We start from the raw sequence: 20,558 nt of genomic DNA on the forward strand, positions 1-20,558 counted from the left end.
TTTAACTCACTTTCTCTCCCCTCACTTTTTAATGCAGGGAATACCTCTTAGGATGGACTGCAAATCTGCCTTAGTCCCTTTGTATATTAGGAAATTTACTTTTCACTCACTAGTTTTCAGCTCTAAGTTGTTTTGAAGGCAAGAGATTGGCTTTTGCTGGATTTCTGTCACCTTTCTTCAAGTCCACTCTAGCTCTGCATGCAACTTCTATTTCAGCCAAGTATGTTTTTGTTGCTGCTATTCTCTGACTTTGACTGTCCCAGTTTTGTCTATTTTTTTGTTCTCTGACTTGGATTAATCAGTGTCTATAGCTTTTTGCAGGGCTAGAAGTGGATAGAGAGGGTATTCTGAGGAAAGTTCATGCAATTTCATTGAGGTTCTTAAATCTAGGGCCTCCCTGAGGCAGAAGGAATCTCAATTTTCTTCCCTTTAATTCTCTCCCTCCAGCTGGGCAACCAATATTTACAGTATGCTGCAATGAAGCGGAATGCATAGATAGAATCTCTGAAGAAAAAGGGGAATCCCTGCATGAATCCCAAAATACAAGCTTATGCACCAGTTTATTTATCCTGCTAGTGTATGAAGGTTAGTGGAAGATAGATGCTGAATGGGAGCCTTAAGGATTAGGGTTCCCCAGTGTTAGTTCATAAGACTGTTACCTTGTTGGGCCTCTTGCCTTCTTATCTTGTGAATTCAGCCATAATTGCTCTACCTCTGGTGTATAATTACTTTTTTCCCTTAGTTACTGAGGCCTGGAAAAAGTCTAATCCTCTATCTTGTGTGTCCCATGAACCAGAATCAGATACTTAATTCTTGTATTTTTTATTATAGGTCTTTGCTAGTACTTTTAATGGAAAAGTAAAACTGATCGCTAAAGAACAACAATTTTACATGTGATTACAAGTCAACTTTATCCTGTTTTCCAAAAAAAGTCTTTCTGTTATGTAAATTGTATTTGAAACACCTTTACATGCCTTTAAAAGAAAATAAATACTACCATTCATTCAATAGATGTGCCAATTAAAAAAATGACACACTGGAAAATTATGTTCCATCTTTTAATTTGAACTTATATTCAAAATTAATAAAACTCTTAAGACAATTTCATTTAATGGGGCTATGTCTATATTAATATGCTCTAAAATTTAGATTAGGGCAGTGCCAGTCTTGGAGAGTGGCATAAGAGGGGAGGAAAGCCTTTATTAAGAACCTCCTGGGGGCAGCTAGGTGGCATAGTGGATAGAGCACTGGTCCAGGAGTCAAGTAGACCTGAGTTCAAATCTGGCTTCAAATATTTACTGGGTGTGTGATTTTGGGCAAATCGCTTAACCCTGATTGCCTCAAAAAACAAACCAAAAAAATCCTTCCTATATACCAGGCACTGTGATACTTTATAAATATCATTGCATTTGATCCTAAGGGATAAAGGACCAGCTTCTGATTCAGGTTCTACTTTTGACAGATACATGCTGTACAACTTTGGGCAAAAAATAACCTTTTATTTCTCTAGATAACATTCTAAAACTCTATAGAAAATTAGAGGCTTATACTTGAAAAAAAAGTTTGTTTTGATATCAACAATTTATTTATTTCTGATGGCCAAAACTTTTTTCTTTCCTTTTATGAACTTTTCAAATATGAATAATTCAGTACATGAAGAGAACAGAAAACAGAAAAATAAGATTGTATATGACACTGGGTACCTATTATGTGCAGGTTGGTTTTCTTAAAGTCTATATTAAATATAATATGATAATTACAAAACTCTTCAGGTTATCTGTGTTCCCTTATAAACTCCTTTTTTTCTCTTCTGTGCATTGAAACTTTTTTTTATTGATGATCTCCTTTCTTCTTCTTTTCTGCATTATTATCACTACTCACAAATGTCCCCCACCCTACAGTAATAAGCTCTCCCTTTGTAATAAGTAAGTAGAGTCACATAATTAAAATCTATATATTGTCTATGTCTAAAAATCATGTCTCATTACACACATTTTATAATCAATTAAAATCATTTATAAAAAACCTGACCATCTTACTTGGTGCTTACATTCATTACAGTGTACTAATTTGCATTTTGATTAGTGTTTCTGGTTATGAGGACAAAAGCACCATAAATGTCAGTGAAACAAAGAAATGCCAAAGTCCACTGAGGAAAATGAATGAATTAGGTGGTGTGAAATAATAGTTCCTTCTAATCTGGTGCCCAATTGACACTCTTTAATAGAATAAAACACACATACATTCACACTCACACTCAAATTGAATGATAGTTCAGTCTCCTGTCTATGCCAAGATTTTTTTTTTTTTAAGTCTTGGAAATGAGTGTTGGGAGTGCCCGGATGTGTCTCTAATGGCAGGCTCCAGAGTCTCTCTCAGACACTTTTCTAAGGTTTCCTGGTATTTTTTTTTATACCAACTTCTCTCCACCTCCCCCTCTTTTGAAAATCCTGAGGAAATGGGCTTTGCACAGCTTTTGTCCTAGCTTCAAGGGTATAGGCAGCAGCTTTACTTGCCACTAGAAGCTGCTATGAATGAAATACTCTTTCAGACCATGGTACTTCTATTGTCCTGATTTCCAGCATTTGAAACTCCTATATTCCCAGCCACTAAATGAGTCTATTTACACCCTACCCCTAAACCATCAAAACTATAATGTTTTTATGCTATAAAATATCAAGTATGTGTGGAAAGGGCAAGGGATAGAGCAAGGTCTCTCTCTATACTGCTGTGGCACCCACAAGCTACCATTTCACAAACTAGATTAGAATATTCATAAAGTTTGGCTCACTGAACTATAGCATAGCAATGAATTTAAATGGAACTTTGATTAAAATAATACTGTACTTTGTGGAAAAGAGATGGAAGAGGTGAGGCATAGTCAAGTTGGTAGAACCCAGCTGAATTCTCCCAATATTCTCTTCCAAACAACTTTAAAAAATGTCTCAAATCAAATTTTAAAGTAGCAGAGTCAACAAAAGTTCAGAAGGAGATGTCTTTCCAGACTAAAACAACTTAAAAGATCTGCAGGAGAGGTCTGTAACACCAGGATGGACATAGGCTCAGAGTACAACAGGATCATCGTTGGTGGTCCTTAGAGGCAGCCTCAATAGCAGCAACAATAGCAGCACACATATTCATCATTCAGAGGCATAGTAGATAGAGAGCTGACATCAAATCTAGGAAGATCTGGGTTCAAGTCCTGCATCTCAATACACAATGAATGTGTAACCCTGGGCAAATTCACTTGTGTCCTCTAGGAAGCTCTCTAAGACTTCAAGTTGCTCAGAAAATGCTGACCTGAATTGGCATTGGGAGTTCCTTTTATTAATGGAACCACAGGTCCATCTAGTTCCTCTCCCTATGTACCTCACAGATAGTGTGTATTCTATTCTTCTGGTTACAGTTTTTTTCATGGTTTATTTAACAAACAAACAGGAAGAATAATAAAGAGAGAGGAAATGAGTGCTACATTGAATGAGAATTATGCTATGGAGGAAAATAAACCCTTGCTCTAAAAATGAAAAAAAGAATTCTTCAAATTCCTCTGAGATCATGGAACAAGAAGGATATTTTCAAGAGAAATAACATGAGGAATTAGGACTGAAATTAGGCTTAAAATCATAGCTCTCAAAAATGAGTTAATAAAAACCAAACAATAAGATAGAGAACTTAAAACATACGACAGAGTTTCTCATCAAAATAGATGAGGTTCTGAAAAAAAACAACAATGACAGATTGGGAACTCAAAATAGCAAAGCAGAAGAAAATTTGGAAGAAGAGAATAAAAAGACGACTTCAAAAGAACATATAAATTCTATACAAGCCAAATTGATGATCTTGAAGACAGGTTTTCAGTGACAACTTAAGGATCATATGTTTCCAAAAAGATCTAGAATATTCAAAATATTACAGGAAATGATGCATGAAAACTGCCCAGAACATTTGGGTATGTGTCACAATGCATTGGTTGATGAAATTGATAGATTGCTGACAGCAAAAAACCCCACACTTGACATTATAAGTGATTAAATCCCACAATTTTAACTATAAAAAATTTTTTTTGCAAACATTCAGGAAAAAGATCTTTGGGGACTTATAGCCTGAAAGGAAAGGAGACCTCAGCTCCCAAATATTATTCCAACAAAACCCTGAAATTCTTGTCAGACTGAATAATAGTTAACAAATCCAGTAAGAAGGTACAGCAACTGAATTCCTCCACTCCAGAATCACACAGAAAGTCAGCCAGAAACCCAAAAGTAATAAAAGAGATTTCCCTCCCTGACACCAGCAAAGCCAGTGAGCCTAGAGTGAAACATGTTTACACACCTCTTGTCAGAGGAGTTAAGGATACAAGGTGCAGAGACATACATTTTTAGATATGAACACTTTGAAGATTTGTTTTGCTTAACTATGCTTATCTGTTTCAAGGAATTTTTCTCCCTCTTTCTCCCAGGTCTTAACTGTGGGAGAGGGATCAAAGAAAAGGGATTAGAAATGGTAATGTCAAAAAAAAAAAACAACCAAGAGGGCCATTAATCATTTTTTTAAATGTGCAGAGAGAATTAGAAATTCAGAAGAAAGAACACTGGCATTTTAGTGACAAAGAACTTATTACATGTTTTTTAAAAAAGAAAGTGGCATAGAATATATATTCACTATTTCATATTAATCTCCTTTTTGCATTCTTCTATGGATATGGAGTTCTCTTTTTTGGGGGTATTTATGTTCAGAATATTTTTAAAGCTTTCTAGTATGAAGGAAGTGCCAATTCAAATAACACAGGATTATCCTCTAGCCATGAAAAGTCTGAAATAAAATAATGGAATAGGATATCCCCAAAAGCAAAGGATCTCAAATTGCAACCCAAGATAAAATTTTAAAAATCCTATAAAACAGTGCCTAATTATCAATGAAAAAAGGTAAGCCAAAGAGCAACATGTGTGACATCCATGCAAAAAACAACAAAAAGGAAAAATGAAACAGAGAAGTAGTAAATTTGCAAATTATTCACATCAATATGAACATAAGAAATGTAAATGTATAGTGGGATTTGGACTGGAGCGCTTTTCATGGAGCTAGTCATACACACTGGCCCCTTCCAGAGGGATGCATATTATGTAGAAACTGTGCTTCATTGGCCCACTCTCTCCTAAGACCGATGTGGGACAGACGGGAGTATGGCTCTACAGTATTGAGGAGAAATGTTTGTTCTTTTGTTATAGCCATGTATCTTCAAAATAAATACTCATTTATAAATTAAGTTCTGCAAAGTGGTTAAATGGAACTGAATTGCTATCCACCATTACCTAACAGTGAGAAGAATATAACTAGGGCCTTGAATTAATGGCAGGAGACACTCCCCAAAACTTCTCCAGATATCCCCATGAACATACTCTTCATTGATACTTTGGTCCCCAAGTGTCACCTGGGAATCAGGCAACCTCTTTTTGAATTTCCAGAAATGGGAAGGGGGCATTCTCTTCCCTCCTTCAATAGCAGTTCAGGAATACATTCAATAAAAGGGAAAATGGAACCTTTTTATAACTGTTATATACCCTACGTGATAGGTGGATTTTCCTGCCTTGCTCTCTAGTTGTCTTTGAGACAACCCTATAGTCTAAGGGACTACAAGATCCAAAAGGAGTCTATATACTCTATGTACTCTGATATGTTTCACTCTACTCTATTCCTCCTCAGCTAAATATTTGCTGTCCCCATCAAATCAACTGGGTATATTTGATACAATTGTCTATGTTTGCAATTTTTGGTAGTTCTTTGGGAAGGCTCAAGTATTTTCCTTTTGAGTGCCTCAACAACGTCTTACACTAAAGAGTCTCAACAAAGCCCATGTGGCATAGTTCTTAATGGCCTCCCAAGTTCCATGCCAAAAATCCCAGCATGGTTCTTAGACAATCCCCAAATGGAGCCTTTTAATAGTATCCAGAACTGGTGGATCTGGAGGATATATACCCACACACTTAAGGTTATATAATTTTAACAAACAAATAACATTTTGTGAAGTTTTCAGAAGAGGCATTATAAAGAGAAAGTTTGAAGATCAGAGATTGAGGACTGAGCTTGGTAAACAAATCATAGAAAATAATAACAAAATCCCTTAAAGAAAACTGTGGTACAGTGCACCAAAAGTTTTAGGATGTAGCTAAAACTGTCAAGGGGATAATTTATATCTGTGAATCCTTCCATCAACAAAAGAAAGAGCAAATCAATGAATTGTAAATGCAACTAAAAGTAGAAAAGCAAAAGTTTGAAAGCCCCAACAAAAGAATAGAAGTTTTGAATATCCAAGAACAGATAAAAGTTGAAAAAAATAATATTGACTTGACTATTAAAACTACTAGGCATATACGTCAAAGTGATCAGAGGAAAAAAGAAAAAGAGACATGTACAAAAAAGTTTATAGTGGACTTTTTTTGATATTAAAGATCTAAAAACTAAAGGGGTGTCTGTCAATTTTCAATGATGAACAATGGTATGGAAGAACAATGAAATACTTTTGAGCCATAAGAAACAACAAATCAGATGGATTAGGAGAAATGCCTCCCCCATCCAAATTATATGTAATGGAGAGTCTTGATTTTATGTTTCATTCTCTTTTTCTGTTCTTTCCATAGAGAAAAATTTGTGTTTGTTGATGTTTGTCAAGTTCACAATAATAAAAGAGAAACATTTTTAAAAAATAAATTACACATTTTCAAAATGAACATAGAAAGTAATTACTGGCCAACATGTCCCTGGCACATGAGGGTTGGCAGTAGGTGAGAAATTTTCTGTCCTATGGCTTCTGTCTATAGTATGGACAGGTATAGACTCTATACCTGGATGTATGTGACCCAAAGGCAACTAGCCAGTTCAGCATAAAATTCAGTTGAACAGATTGTCTTCTGTAAGTCAGAGCAAGGAACTGAGAGAATTGAATCTTCATACATAAATCCAATCAACCCAGCTTGAGCAATTTTTTCCTCTCACTGAACTAAAAACTTGCTTCAGTGTCCTGTAAATAGATCTTCATGGGCTTTTCCAGGAGGCCCATGCTTTGAGCCTCTTATGATTGTTAACACCACTTACAAAAGGGGTTTTCTCTTAACTGGTGACTGACTTTCACTTTCCAACTTATCCAACAACAGCTGTTTATATTTGATTGTTATAAAAGTAAATGCTTCAAATAATGACGTAACAATCATGCCTTGAGGAAAGTATTAGAGTCATGAAAGGCTGCAATCTTAGAAGCTGTCACTTGAATGAGTATAGCAGACCTTGGAATAACTTCAAGAGTAAAAAGTATGTGTGATCATTGGCTTTGTGTCATTTTCGTGCCCCTTTGGAGGAGGTTGAGGGAGGGAGAGGGGGAGGGGAAGAGGAAAGGAAAGGGATCTTGAAAAGAAGGCAGCGAATTTGAGAAAATCCTTAAACACTAGTCACCTTGCTATTTGTTGTCTCAGGCCAGCAATCCCGAAGTAGGGGCTTGTTTGGGGGCTCATGAGGCTTCTAGGAGAAACATCAGCTTGACCCCTAAAGGTGTGGACCGGGTCATTTCAAAGCCCAGTACACCATCAAGCTCCTTAAACCCCAAGTCTTTGATTTATTACAGCAACTTTGAGAGGACCATCCTGTATTATGTCTAAATGCTGCATAGGGTTGCCATCAACAAAAAAATAATACCTTTGCTCCAAGGCAATGTTTTATTGCTCAGGCATAGAATTTCCTATTGTAATTTATAATTGAAATGATTTTTCAGAATTTGAGAATTTGGATGGACTTTAGAGATCATTTTTTCCTGCCACTGCTGCAAAATGAGATTAGACTGGGAAATTTCAGATTTAAAGGCCAGTGACTCATCCTTGTTATTCAATAGATTTAATATATAGTATATAATGCTCAGTAATAAAAGGTACAATACCAACTTGAATAATAAAATACACATGCTATATTAGTATACTATAATTATTATTATACTGATATAAAATATAAAACCAAACAAGACAATAAATAATACAATAATACAGTAAAACAAATAATACAAAAATGTACTTTGGGTTGGTACTTTGACTTTTTAAAGAGCTATTCTGTGTAATTCTTGGATTATGATCATTCACTTAGACTTTTTTTTTGGTCTGGAATCATGCTTATTTAAAATTCTGTGTGGTAACTAGCAAACTAGGGCAACTGAAATACTTTCAATGTAAATAATATTGAATTTTTATTTCGACTTAATTATTCTGGTTAATTCTGAATTATCCTGGAAATTTACCACTTATCTTCTACTGCACTTCAATCATGAAGATTTAACACAGTATTGGGGACCTAGGTCCTGAGACAAAAACAAAGCCTATGTATGACAGGAATACTAGAGTCAGAACCATGGCTAGCACTGTGTGTGCTGAGGCCTGCCAGCATAAAACCCTTGGGACAATTGGTAGGAAGCAAGCCCTTAGCCATCCATGGCTGGGGAGGCAGTTGGGGATAGGGATATAGGGAGGGACAGAGAGGATTTCACCTGGGATGTGGCTGCCTAAGGAGAAAGCATGTGGTAGTTCCCAGTTCTAATTGCTTATCCTTGCTAACTAGGTGTGCAGCACAATTGTCTCTAGGTTGCTAAAGAATTGTAAGTGGGGCTAGTGACCTTTACATTTGGGGGTTCTGAAGTAAAACCTACATTCAGGAACACTGTGAGTACATGCTCATTCATTTCTTTTTGTTGATATTTCTAATTAATATGCTGGATCTGTGGATGGTCCATGAGTGTGTATGTGTGTGTGTGTGTGTGTGTGCGCGCGCGCATACACATGCGTGTGCTTGAAGGGAGGACTCTACCTGTCTCAGAGTTAAGGCTTGATTGATAAGGCCCATGAAAGAGGGGTCAGGACTGGACACAGATGGGGAGAGTAGTGCGTGTGTTCATCTACTTTGTCCTATAGTAAAATGGTAAAACTTCTTGGATTATCCAATGTTAATATATTACATGCATCTTTTTGCCTCATAATTTGCATAGATAGTTGAGGATTAAGCATATTCTCATGATAGCATCTTAGCTGTGTTGCATAATGTATGTTTGCCTCATCATACTTTAACTTAAAGTACATTTCAAAGGTTTGTGTTTACCTAGAACATAGACACTTACAAATATAGCAGGTAGAAAGCCCAGAGGTAACCATCCTATTCATTTAGTACCATTTTTAGCATAATGAACCTTTCACGGAGTTTTCCAAAATTTCAGGTTTCACAAACCACACTCCACAGAATAAAAACTATTTTTTCCCTTGCCTTACCTCTGCTGTGGTGCTGAGATACTGTTGGGTAGTCGTCTGTGCCCAAGGTTCCTCTGTAATCCCAGTCATCTGCACATGAGGATTCCCAGTGCTGCTGATGCCATAGTTTTCAGTAGCATCCCTTGCTAGGACCTCTGTGACATGCCCAAGCAGATTCTTGGGGTCATATGTAACAGCATTTATGGTAATGGGGATCTTTGGAGGAGTGGTATTTCTAGTGATCCTTGCTAAAGTTTCTCCACCCTGGTGAGCTGAAGGAAATAAAGGAGAGTGGCTAAAATCAACCTCACATTTAACTGACTCACCAAACAATGAACAATTATACTTAGTAAGGAGAAAACCCTCTTATCACAGATGTATTAAGGTACCCAACATTTATTCTAAATAACAGTTCTGTGGGAAGCCATATTAGTCTATATGGTGGGATCCAGCTGCCTCATCTAACTTCGTAATTCTTTTTGGGGGATAGAGGGCTAGGAGATAGACCAGTGATTTCACCTCTAGGGTCAGGTGAGGGGGGAGGGAAGGAAAAAAGAAATTTACACAGTAACTTTATTATATATTAAAAAGGAATAGCAAGTTGTATATAATAGATTTGAAGTTTCATGTGCCATAATAGTTTTATTATGGATTATGGAAATGCTTGCTTTATTTTATAAACTAAAAATAAAATTAGTACATGTGAAAAAAGAAGCTCCCAGATGAGGAAAACTGCCCTTTACCAATGCAAGTTGAGACCTTCTCTACAAATTATACCTTTAAGTTGCCTAGAGTATTAGAAGACGAATCAATCAACCAATAAGCATTTATTAAGTGCCTACTAGGGGCCTGGCACTGTGCTAAGCACTGGGGATACAAAAGGAGGCAAAAGATAGTCCCTGCCCTCAAGGAGTTTACAATCTAATGGAGGCAGGACCTGAACCCAGATCTTCCCGACTCTGAGGTCAGCATTTTATCCACTGCACTATTTCCTCTTGTTTTTTTTTCAACATCACTCACATCTGGAAGTCTTGTTTTTCTACAATGGGAAAGTTGTAGAAATTGCTTTCAAAAGCCACTCAGTTCTGTAGGAAATATTTTAGAAAGATTTAAATTCTATGTTTAAGGTTGATTTTTTTATTTTGGGGTGAATTAGACCAACGGTTTCATCTAGGCATGAACTCCAGGAGAGAAACTTCTTCTACACCTACAGGTCAGCGCTATCCCTTCAACTTGTAGTTTAAGAGAGTTGAAGGAACACTGAAAAGTTAAGTAACTTATTCAGGCCCACAGAGTCACTGTTCTGGTGGCAGATCTTCCTGACCTTAGGGCTGGTTGTCTAATCACTAACAGTCTGGAGCTCTATGGAAAAGCAAGATTTCTTATTAAATCTTGGATTTATTTTATTTATGGATTTATGGATTTGGAGATTTTATTTATGGATATTTATTGATTTATTTTAAAGATAGTCTTGCTTATAAATTGTATCTCCTAGGGCATTTTTTATTGTTGGTCCTTATTTTGAACGCCCCTTGGAAATTAGTGGGCATCTCATAAACAACAGTGACGCATCTTACCTACCACTGATCATTCAAGTCTGAAAATAACTGTGATTTCTGTCGACTTACCTATTCAATTTTTTATACAGAAACCCCATTTAATTTTCTTTCTAAAATGTGTGCTTTGTCAAATCATAAAATGCTAAAATTAGAAGGGGTCTAAGAAATAATTTAGTTTTGCATGTTGCAAGTTAAGGAAACTGAGGCCCAGAGAGGTGGTGACTTGACTGAGGTTGCCTAGCTAGTGAGTTACAAAGCCAGAACCACAACTCAGTTCTCATGACTCTTAAGCCAATGCTCTTTCCTTTGAGGGTTGGGTTAATCAATTAGGGGAAAGAAAAGTGTGACCTAGTATTTTATTTTTATTTTACTTAGCTTTACTATATATATATATATATATATATATATATATATATATATATATATACACATATATATATACATATATGTATATATATATATACACATATATATATACATATATGTATATATATATACATATATATATGTACTTTCAAATATATTATCACTGTTTTTTTTTGCATTGGATTTGCCTACTTCTTTCATAGTGATTTTTCCCCAAAATGTGCTACACAGATGTGTAGAGTTCCAAGAGGTATCTTGAGGATGTTCCTTAAACGTGTGGTCAAGTCACCACATTTAACCTGTCTGCTCCATTACACCTAGGCTCTACCAGAGGTCAAGATTCCAAGGACACAAAACCCAACACAAACTTGCAAAGCTGAGAAACTACTGCTTTGGGGAAAATTATGACTACAGCGCTGTCCTCTGTCTCCATATTTTCATGGAAGAAGTTCTCTTTCTCTCCCTTTAGATATTAACTCTTCTTTCCCCCAGTTGTTGAAGCCAGAGGGTAATGTGTAGTCATAGCTGCTGGACAAGTTTATGAAAGTTTCTGTATAATTAGCCTTTTGTGCTCTGTCTGTCTGTCTGTCTGTTTCTCATCCTGTTAGAATGTCTGGTGGGGACTTATATTTTGGGGTGTTAGGGCATGACTGAAATCAGCTCTTGGGTCCCTTCTAGCTTTAGGATTCTATGATTAGATGACTTCTGGGGGCATAGATAGCCACTTGGAGGATATAATTTGGGGCATTTATTTTCTCATTGGCATACCTTTTATATGACAGCACGTGACCTTGAAATAGATCAACACTTTTACAATGAACCTATCTAGAACAGGGCTTGGCACAGCTGATGCTTTATAAATGTTTATTGATTAGTCGATTCTGTGGAATCAGCCATGTTCTTTAGGTGGACTAAATTTTTGGTTTCTTTATTTTCTTACACCTCACCCATTTTCTAAGAGGATTTGAAGGAGCACAATTTTGTTTTATCGAATGCTGCTTGAAATAAGTGATCACTAGCTTGGGTTCTGAAATCCTCAGAGACGTTTTATTTGTTGTAATGAGATTTGCCCTGTGCTCCTCATTGGAATGACTATCATCGAGGACAATTTTAGCTCTCCAATCCTCCAAAAAGATTTAATGATTGGGTTAGGAGACGCAGAAGCTCCCAAATATGATTACCTAGTAGGTAATTATGATGTCTTAGCACATCAACCTATGATTACCTCTGCACCATAAGTAGTAGTTGGGAAGGTTTCATCCTGAGATGAACATTATTGTTTTATGTGTCAACTCACATATTTAATGCAATTGATAAAGCAAAGCTACCATGAATGTTAGAGCAATAGTTTCGAAACCCTTTCTGAAGGCTCTTCTGTGAATAAAGCCATCTTATTAGATTTTGAGTTCTTCAAGCCAGTTTTAAAGATGACTTCTACAATTTTCTTTGAGTCATATATGTAAACACACAGACATATGTGTATATGTATGTATATATACATGTGTGTATACATCACAACTATAAACCTAAAAGTTCTATTTTCCATCAATAGCTATAAGATTTTTCTCAAAGAAGGAACTAGGGAAGATTCTAGCCTTATTCCCTTTCATTTTGTGTCTATGCTTTTAACATTCAGATTACACTATTTAGGAAAAAGGAAAATTATGTCAACTCTAGCTTCTAGTTTCTCCAGTCTTGGGGACTTTGGCCATAAACCGGAGAGCTACATTTGGGATGCATTAATATCTTTTGTGCATGTCTTGGGATTTTGAAAGAGAAAAGGAGGAGTCCAAGTCCCCATCCTAGAAATATCCACTGTATCTCCCAATAAATAATTTATACAACCTGAGCTCTTTATGGGAAAAGTGATACAAAATTACATATATAAATACTAGGGAGCTGGATGTGTTAATGGTACAAAATTAAGTTTTAAAATGATACATACACATACACACACCTATATATTGTGGTATAGTGGCTAGTATTTTCACAATATTAAAAGAGACTCTTATTTACATAATAGAAAAATAAACAAAGAGTTTAAAAGCTTCACTATTACTTTCACTGTTATTATACTTCCCTTATTAGAACATTCTTCTTTAACAGAGCATAGTTACGGAATGTTTATCTTCAGTCTCGATCCAAGGAGTTTAGTAAAATGACTTTAAAATACTTTTAAAAATTCCCATCTCCTTTAATTTGTGAGTAAGTTTTTAACTAGCCTTTTAAAATTTTCTAGGTCCCATGCTTGAAGATGCTATGTCTAAGAAACAATGGAAATCAGATTCAGACAAGAGTTGGAATTTTTTATGTAGGTAGCAGCACGGTACAGTGAAACTGTGTTAAAGTCCCGGGCCTCCTGCATTTTAGCCCCTTCCCTCTGAGACTGCCCCCAGTTTGAATCTTAGGTTTGAATTTTGACTCTCCAACTTACAATCTGTGTGACCTTGGGCAAATCACTTAACTTTTCTAGATTTTAGTTTCCTCTTCTATAAAATGAAGGATGGGGATTTGACTATATCCAAGGAATAAGGTCTTTTCAAGCTCTAAATCTATGATCTTATGAAGGCAGTTACCTTGCATGTCTCGGAGGAATAGTATTAAAATATGGTTTCAATATATTATCTTCCTCAAAATATATGTGTATCTGTGTGTATATATGTGTATATATACATATATACATACATACATATATTCATATGTATATGTGTGTATTATAGCTTTTTAATTAGTTTTAGGATTAAAAATAATAGGTAATAGAAATGGGCTTTTGATGCCATTGTAATAATGAGATAGGGATAGGAAATGGGCCTCTGATTTCCTCGATATAGGTAGCTCCTCAATGAGGAAGCTCCTTTACTAATGTAGGTCAATAATTTCTTTGTAACTCAAAATCTTAGAATTGTCTATGGACACTGAGAAGTTAGAGGACTTGCCTAGAGTTATACAAGCAGTATTTGTTAGAGCTCAACTTGAACATAGGTCTAACTGGCTTCAAGGCCAGCTCTGTATTCATTACCATATCATCTCTTACGAAGATGAAGATAATGACAATGATACATAATTTAGCATATATTCTCCTTTCCAAAATACTTAAAGAATATTTAAGAGGCCTTTAGGGGCATCTGCTCGTCTCATTTTACTAATAATTCCTTTAGAGTAAGTAGAAAATAATATGTACTGCATTAATTAGATCTTCAGTATAGCATATTGATAGATGGTGACAGAATTAGCAGTCTGTCCAATGAATATTAAATGCCATTCACCCTTTGACAAATGGGCAAACTAAGTCACAGGGTGGTTAAATAATCAAGTGCAACTGAGAATAAACCAATGAATACAACCATGCCTGCACTGTTGGTTCCAGAACAATGGATCATAATATTTTGGCTATCTTTGGTGAAGATAGATTACTTTGGCCCTTTTCAAAGAACAATGAACAACAACTACAATTTTGGTGTATCCATCTTAAAGCCCTATCTATCTTCTTTCCTCATGGACATTTTCAGTGACAGTGAGTGAGATAGGAAGGAAAAGGATATGTATGTGATGAGATAGAGATGAGAGATAGACAGCAAGATTATAGAGAGATAGAGATAAAAGATGAGGGATAGAGGGAGATAGAGAAGTAAAGACATTCTGTTTGTATTTATATGTATGTGTTATTACATTTGTATAAGCTAGCTGGCTAAACCAGTGCATGGATTGAAGGTAGGGTAGGGGGAATGAGAAAGCAAGGTGAATAGTTGAGGACATTCAGAGAAGTTTACAGCTAGATCTGAGACTGAAAAAAAGTTGGGAAAAATGTGTCTCTAGGAAACTTAAATGATGAAATGGAAGTCCAGCTGAGCTAGTCATCTCAGGCTTCCTTATAAATTGAACAGACTATCATATGGTTGATCATTTTGCACATAATAAGTGCATAATAAATTCTTTGGAGTTAATTAATTAATTCATCAAAAGAATATTCAAAGAAATAACAAACCTAAAAAGAATGTACCTTAGTCAGTCTATATGCCTATGTACTAAACGCTGCGGATACAAAGAAAGGACTGTTTTCTACATTTCTTGCTCTCCTAGAGGTTAGTCAAATGAGGGAGACAGCATGCAAAAACTGTGTACAGACAAGATTGAGACAGGATAAACTGGGGGCAGTCTCAGAGGGAAGGGGCTAAAATGCAGGAGGCCCGGGAATGGCTTCATGAAAAAGATAAGATATTAGCTGAGACTTGAAGGAGGCCAGGAAGCAGAGATGAAGAGGGAGGAAGGCTCCAGGCATGGAGGACAGCCTATATGGCTTAAACATTCAAGTGAACATTTATTAAGTGTCTACATGCTAGCAACTGTGTTGGGCCTTGGGGTAGAAAGACAAAAATGAAACTTTCCTTAACCTCAAAGAGTTCACATTCTACTGGGAAAGATAGTGTAGTCATGATCCGAGCCTAGAGGAGAGTCCCTCTGCATTGTCTCAATTCTTTCTAGTCAGGGGGTATTCTTACAAGCCACTAAATGTTAGGATCACTAATAAAATTTTCCCTCTTAACATATGACTGATTTAATATTCCATTATGGAAAAGGTTTTAATTTCCTAATAAAGTGAATACAGATGAAAAATAAAATAAAGTAGTAGTTATGCAATTATAGTCTATGTACTAAACTGAACAGTCCCCCAGCAAAATGTCTTGCTAGTTCCACAAAATATTTGAAATAGTTGAAAAATTGCCCCTGATCAGAAAATACAAAATTAGAGATGCAGGCAGCTGCAGTAGGCAGTGATTAAAACAATGCTGTTTTACATATTTATACATATATAGCATATGCATATTTGTATGCATATATATATATATATATATATATATATATATATATATGTACACACATATACACAGAGTTATCCTTTCCACATCCTGACTTTCCCCATCATGGTTTTGATACATCATGGGTAGGCCTAAGAAATTAAATGGGATTTCTTTTTTGTAGTTTTGTGGAAGCCACAGATAACACATGAAGGCGAGCAGAAAACATGCATTGAGAAATGCATAAAATATAGGTCAAATATTGTATAATATCAACATATTTCATCTTTTAATACCATAATAATTCAGATTTCTTCTCTGGTACAAAGGAGAAGCCAAAAAATTTTATGCAGATTTTCCAGATTGCAAGGGCACCTGCATCCCACTTCTGATTCTCATGATGTGGAAGGGTACACACACACACACACACACACACACACACACACACACATAATTACAAGCTAGCAAAGTGTTTTATGTAGGTTATCGCATTTGAGCTTTACCATAATACTGCGAAGTAGATACACTAGGCTTATTATTCCCATTCTATTGATGGGAAAACTAAAGCTCAAAAACAATAACTAACTTGCTCATAGTCACAGAGTTAGTGTTAGAAAAGGTCTATGAATCCAGATTGCCAAGCTTTGCATGCTATGTTTCACGCAGGGCTCTCTCAAATAATAAATGTCAGTTAGTTGACTGGTAGTGAGCTCCTGGTCATGAAAGTTTTTAAACAGAGGCTGAATAATAATTGTTGGTTGTTGCTGAAGAAGTTAGGTTTTAGGTAGGAGTTGGGCTAAATAACAATGAGGATATCCAGATAACACCAGCCTTATGTACCAACTGCCAAACAGCTGGCTACCAAGCGTAAACATTCATTAAATTTTTTTTTATTTTTTATTTTTTAGGCAATTGGGGTTAAGTGACTTGCCCAAGGTCACACAACTAGTAAGTGTCAAGTGTTTGGTCTGAGGCTGGATTTGAACTCAGGCCTTCCTGACTTCAGGGCCAGTGCTCTATCCACTGCTCCACCTAGCTGCTCCATCTACTTTTTTTTTTTTTTATCTCCATGGATGTCTGGTATCATATAGACAAGACATTTGGAAAGCAGCCATTTTTCCCCTGTATGCCTAGATGTTTGGTATTGAATTGGCATGATTTTTTCCAAAAGGGTTTCTAATTTATCTTCCCCCCTACTACCCCCCCGCTATTATTGAAAGTGAGTTGTAAGTGAACTGATTCAGTTGGGTTTCGCTTGCAAATCAATGTCACATATAGCTGAGATGATAAAGCATCATATTTCAATCCAAGGATGAGGTATTCCTTTAGTACAGAAGCATTATGCAGTGGAAAAGTACTGGATTTAGGGTAAGAATATCTGTCTTCCACTACCTGTGTGGCCTTTTGGCAAATCAATGCCCCTCCCTGAGCTTCCTTTTCCTCATCTGTAAAATAAAGATGTTGGACTAGTAGATCAGATGTGTCAAATTCACTGTGACTACAAAACTCCTATGTGAAGCTGGGACCAGATTAAAATGTATTTGGGAAATGTTTCACAAAATACATAAAAATACAATAGAACATAGATAATGCTAATAAGTAGTTTTCTAAGTCAATACTAGCCCACAGGAATCCCTTTCTACTTGAGCTCAGAACCACTGGATTAGATGATCTCTAAGGCCTCTTTCAGTTCTAATTCCCTGAGCTGTGATTCCACAAAGTAGAACCCCCATATAGACTTGCATAGCAAGCAATGAGTTTTTTCCTTCCAATAAGCCCCACCAAAAGCCTGAGTTTACATGATCTCAGAAGAACCAATCAAAGCCTCAGTTATAATTCATGGGATCGAGTGAAGTAGATACTGTCATTTATAGGTTTCCTGTTCTTTTTTGGATAGATTGAACTTGGCAAAGAAGAGCTTTTGAAACTGAATTGCATCTAGTTGTGCTGGATTAATTCAGATGAGAGAAGTGGATAGTGGATAGGCAGGTGGCCTTAGCATTGGGTTCACATCATGTACACATGCTAGTGATGTGACAATGGGGACACATCATTCAACCTCTCAGTGCCCCATGTCATTCTCTAAAATTCTAAGTTACAAAGCAGCTGAGTTTCTTCATCAATGGAAGGTGTTCTTATACTAAAGGTTGCTTACACAGATGAAACTGAAGGTGTAAATTTCCCTGCCCCAATATTACCATCTCCCTTATAGAACAGTGGACATTTTCTCTATATGAGATGTTTAATAATTATGTTCTAGCAGAAGCCTTCAGACTTATGAGATTGCTGCCTCTTGAGATCACATTATGATATTTTTTTTCGTGGCCTAGTGGTTTTAAAAATTGCATTTGGTTGGGTTAGAAGTGAAAGATTAGCCAATTGCTTTTGTTTTCCAATGGCAAGGCTGGGGTGTAAAATAGCTTTCTCCTACTAATTTCTTCAGTCCTGATGTTTAACACTTTATATTAACTTAAAAGCTTAAGGAGAGGGGTAACTATCTAAAATGAAATATTAATAAAAAGTTTATTCTTTTTAACTTATTTCTTTTCATAGTATGATGTATTGATCACAATATTCTTAATTATGGCTATTTAAGAGTCTATACTAAGAGACAGAAAGTTAATTTATGGGCTTTTTTTCTAACTAGACCTTACTTTTACTATGATACTACTAAGGCTGTGTCCATACAATGCCAATAAATGTGGATTAAAAGTTAAAAATCTAGGCAATCACTTGAACATTGGTACAATGCCAAACATTTGGGTGTTTCTAAATACCCAGATGTTTGTCATCATCAGGGACTTCAAATGATTGACTGAATGTCCCACTTTTCATCCACATGTTTTGGCATTTTGAGGACACAGTCTCAGTCTCAGTTATCACAGAAAAACAGCTGTGGTGCCCTTATTATTTCTAATTAATTGAAAAGGATGATTTAAAAAAAAAGATCCTGTATACTAGAAACACTTCTTCCTTTTTCCAAAATGTAAACATTCACTACATTATCTAAGGTGGTATTTGAACTTCAGAGAGTTAGAGGTTGGCCAACCAGTCTCAACTTTTCTCTAAGCAAGCAATGTGATCTCTCTCTCTCTCTCTCTAAAGTGTAAATGTTACAAACATATTCCAGGTGGCCATGGCTGGGCAATGTCCTTTCATGCCGTACTTCTGGTTATACAAGAAGTGTATTTTCATAAGGGTTGTCAAGAAGCAGGAAACCTTTAATAAAGCACAAAAGGTAGGACTTATTTTGCATCTTTCACTGAATCGTAAAGGTGACTGAGGGAAATTTAACAAACCTCTTTACTCTCCTTACCAAATACAGTCTATATTTTGGTTTGAATGATACAATTTGGAGTTCTAACCAATACACTTTGTTCTCTATCAACTTTGAGAGAATAAAAGGCAGAATGAATACCAGCTGGATCAAGTCAGCATCAATCATTTGATATTTCTCTAATGCCTTGCTCTCTTTTGTGTGGGTTCACCCTCTAGCAGTGCAGACAACTCCTCTATGTTTTTTTCATTTTGCATAATTGTCATCTGTACTCTTTGAGTCCTCTATAGAGGATCCATTCAATACATGAGAGATTTTCTTCCCATTTGTGGACTATCCATTTTCACTCTATAAGCTAGCCTATTTCTTTTCCTTTTTAAACCTAATTATTCTTGACAGTTTTTCAGTAATTAGGTGGTTTTTTAAAAATCTACTTTAATAAAGCCGTTTGGAGCTGTGGTTGTTAACAATATCTTATGGATATGGAGAATGCAATTGGCTAGTACAATGCTATGCATATATTAGGTACTTAATAAATGCTTGTTGTGTGAAGGAAATGAGGTGATACATTAAAAAAATGCTCAAAAGTCAAAACGGGGGTGGAGTGGGGGTAGGCCAGATAAATTTAACACCAGAGAATCTATACCTGAAACAGAGCTCTAAGTGCTATTCTTTTCCTGCTCCTTTCCCTGGATACCCACCCACTTGTGCAAGGTACAAATAAGGAACAAAATGATAGAAAGGAGACTAACAGAAAGTGAAATGATGGTCTTGGGTCATAGGATCAAGATTTAGAACTAGAAGGGATTGCAGAAGCCATCAAATCCAGCCCAGCATAAATGACAATGAGAAAATTCAGTCCTAAATTACACTCATTCTCAGTGTGTATAGATATATGCTGTGCACATGTGTGGGATTGTGTGCCCATAAGTATTTAGATATGTTTACACCCAGATCATCAATTTAGTGGACTTTGATTAACTGTGTCATGTCTATTCTCATCCTAAGCATTTAATTATTCAACTATTTATTATTAAAGGCGCATTTAAGACTACTGAACAAGAAAATACCACAAAAACATAATTTATCATTTTGTCAAGCTTCACAAAGACTGTTTTGATGTTCTGGGTGATTCTAATGAGGACAGCAGTCATCAATTAAATAAACAGCCCTTAAGACTGAGAATAGAAGTATCAACCTAGACACAATCTTTTCATTTTCTCAAGATAGATTGATGGTTGATGGACTTTAGCCACAGTTCATATATAGTCACACATTTTGAACATATATG

At 36.0% G+C, this 20,558-nt stretch overlaps 1 protein-coding gene across 1 annotated transcript in view; it reads right to left on the minus strand.

Annotated features, from left to right (window-relative positions):
- Positions 1 to 20,558, minus strand: part of PTPRB (protein tyrosine phosphatase receptor type B) — a 157,063-nt gene that overhangs the window by 134,315 nt on the left and 2,190 nt on the right. The window contains exon 3 of the mRNA XM_020990256.2: positions 9,291 to 9,541. Coding sequence (XP_020845915.1) covers positions 9,291 to 9,541 — 251 coding nt within the window. The remainder of the gene's footprint in view (positions 1 to 9,290; positions 9,542 to 20,558) is intronic.

This window comes from Phascolarctos cinereus, unplaced genomic scaffold (genome assembly GCF_003287225.1).
Source record: "Phascolarctos cinereus isolate Bilbo 61053 unplaced genomic scaffold, phaCin_HiC Scaffold_1;HRSCAF=81, whole genome shotgun sequence".
NCBI classification, from domain to species: domain Eukaryota; kingdom Metazoa; phylum Chordata; class Mammalia; order Diprotodontia; family Phascolarctidae; genus Phascolarctos; species Phascolarctos cinereus.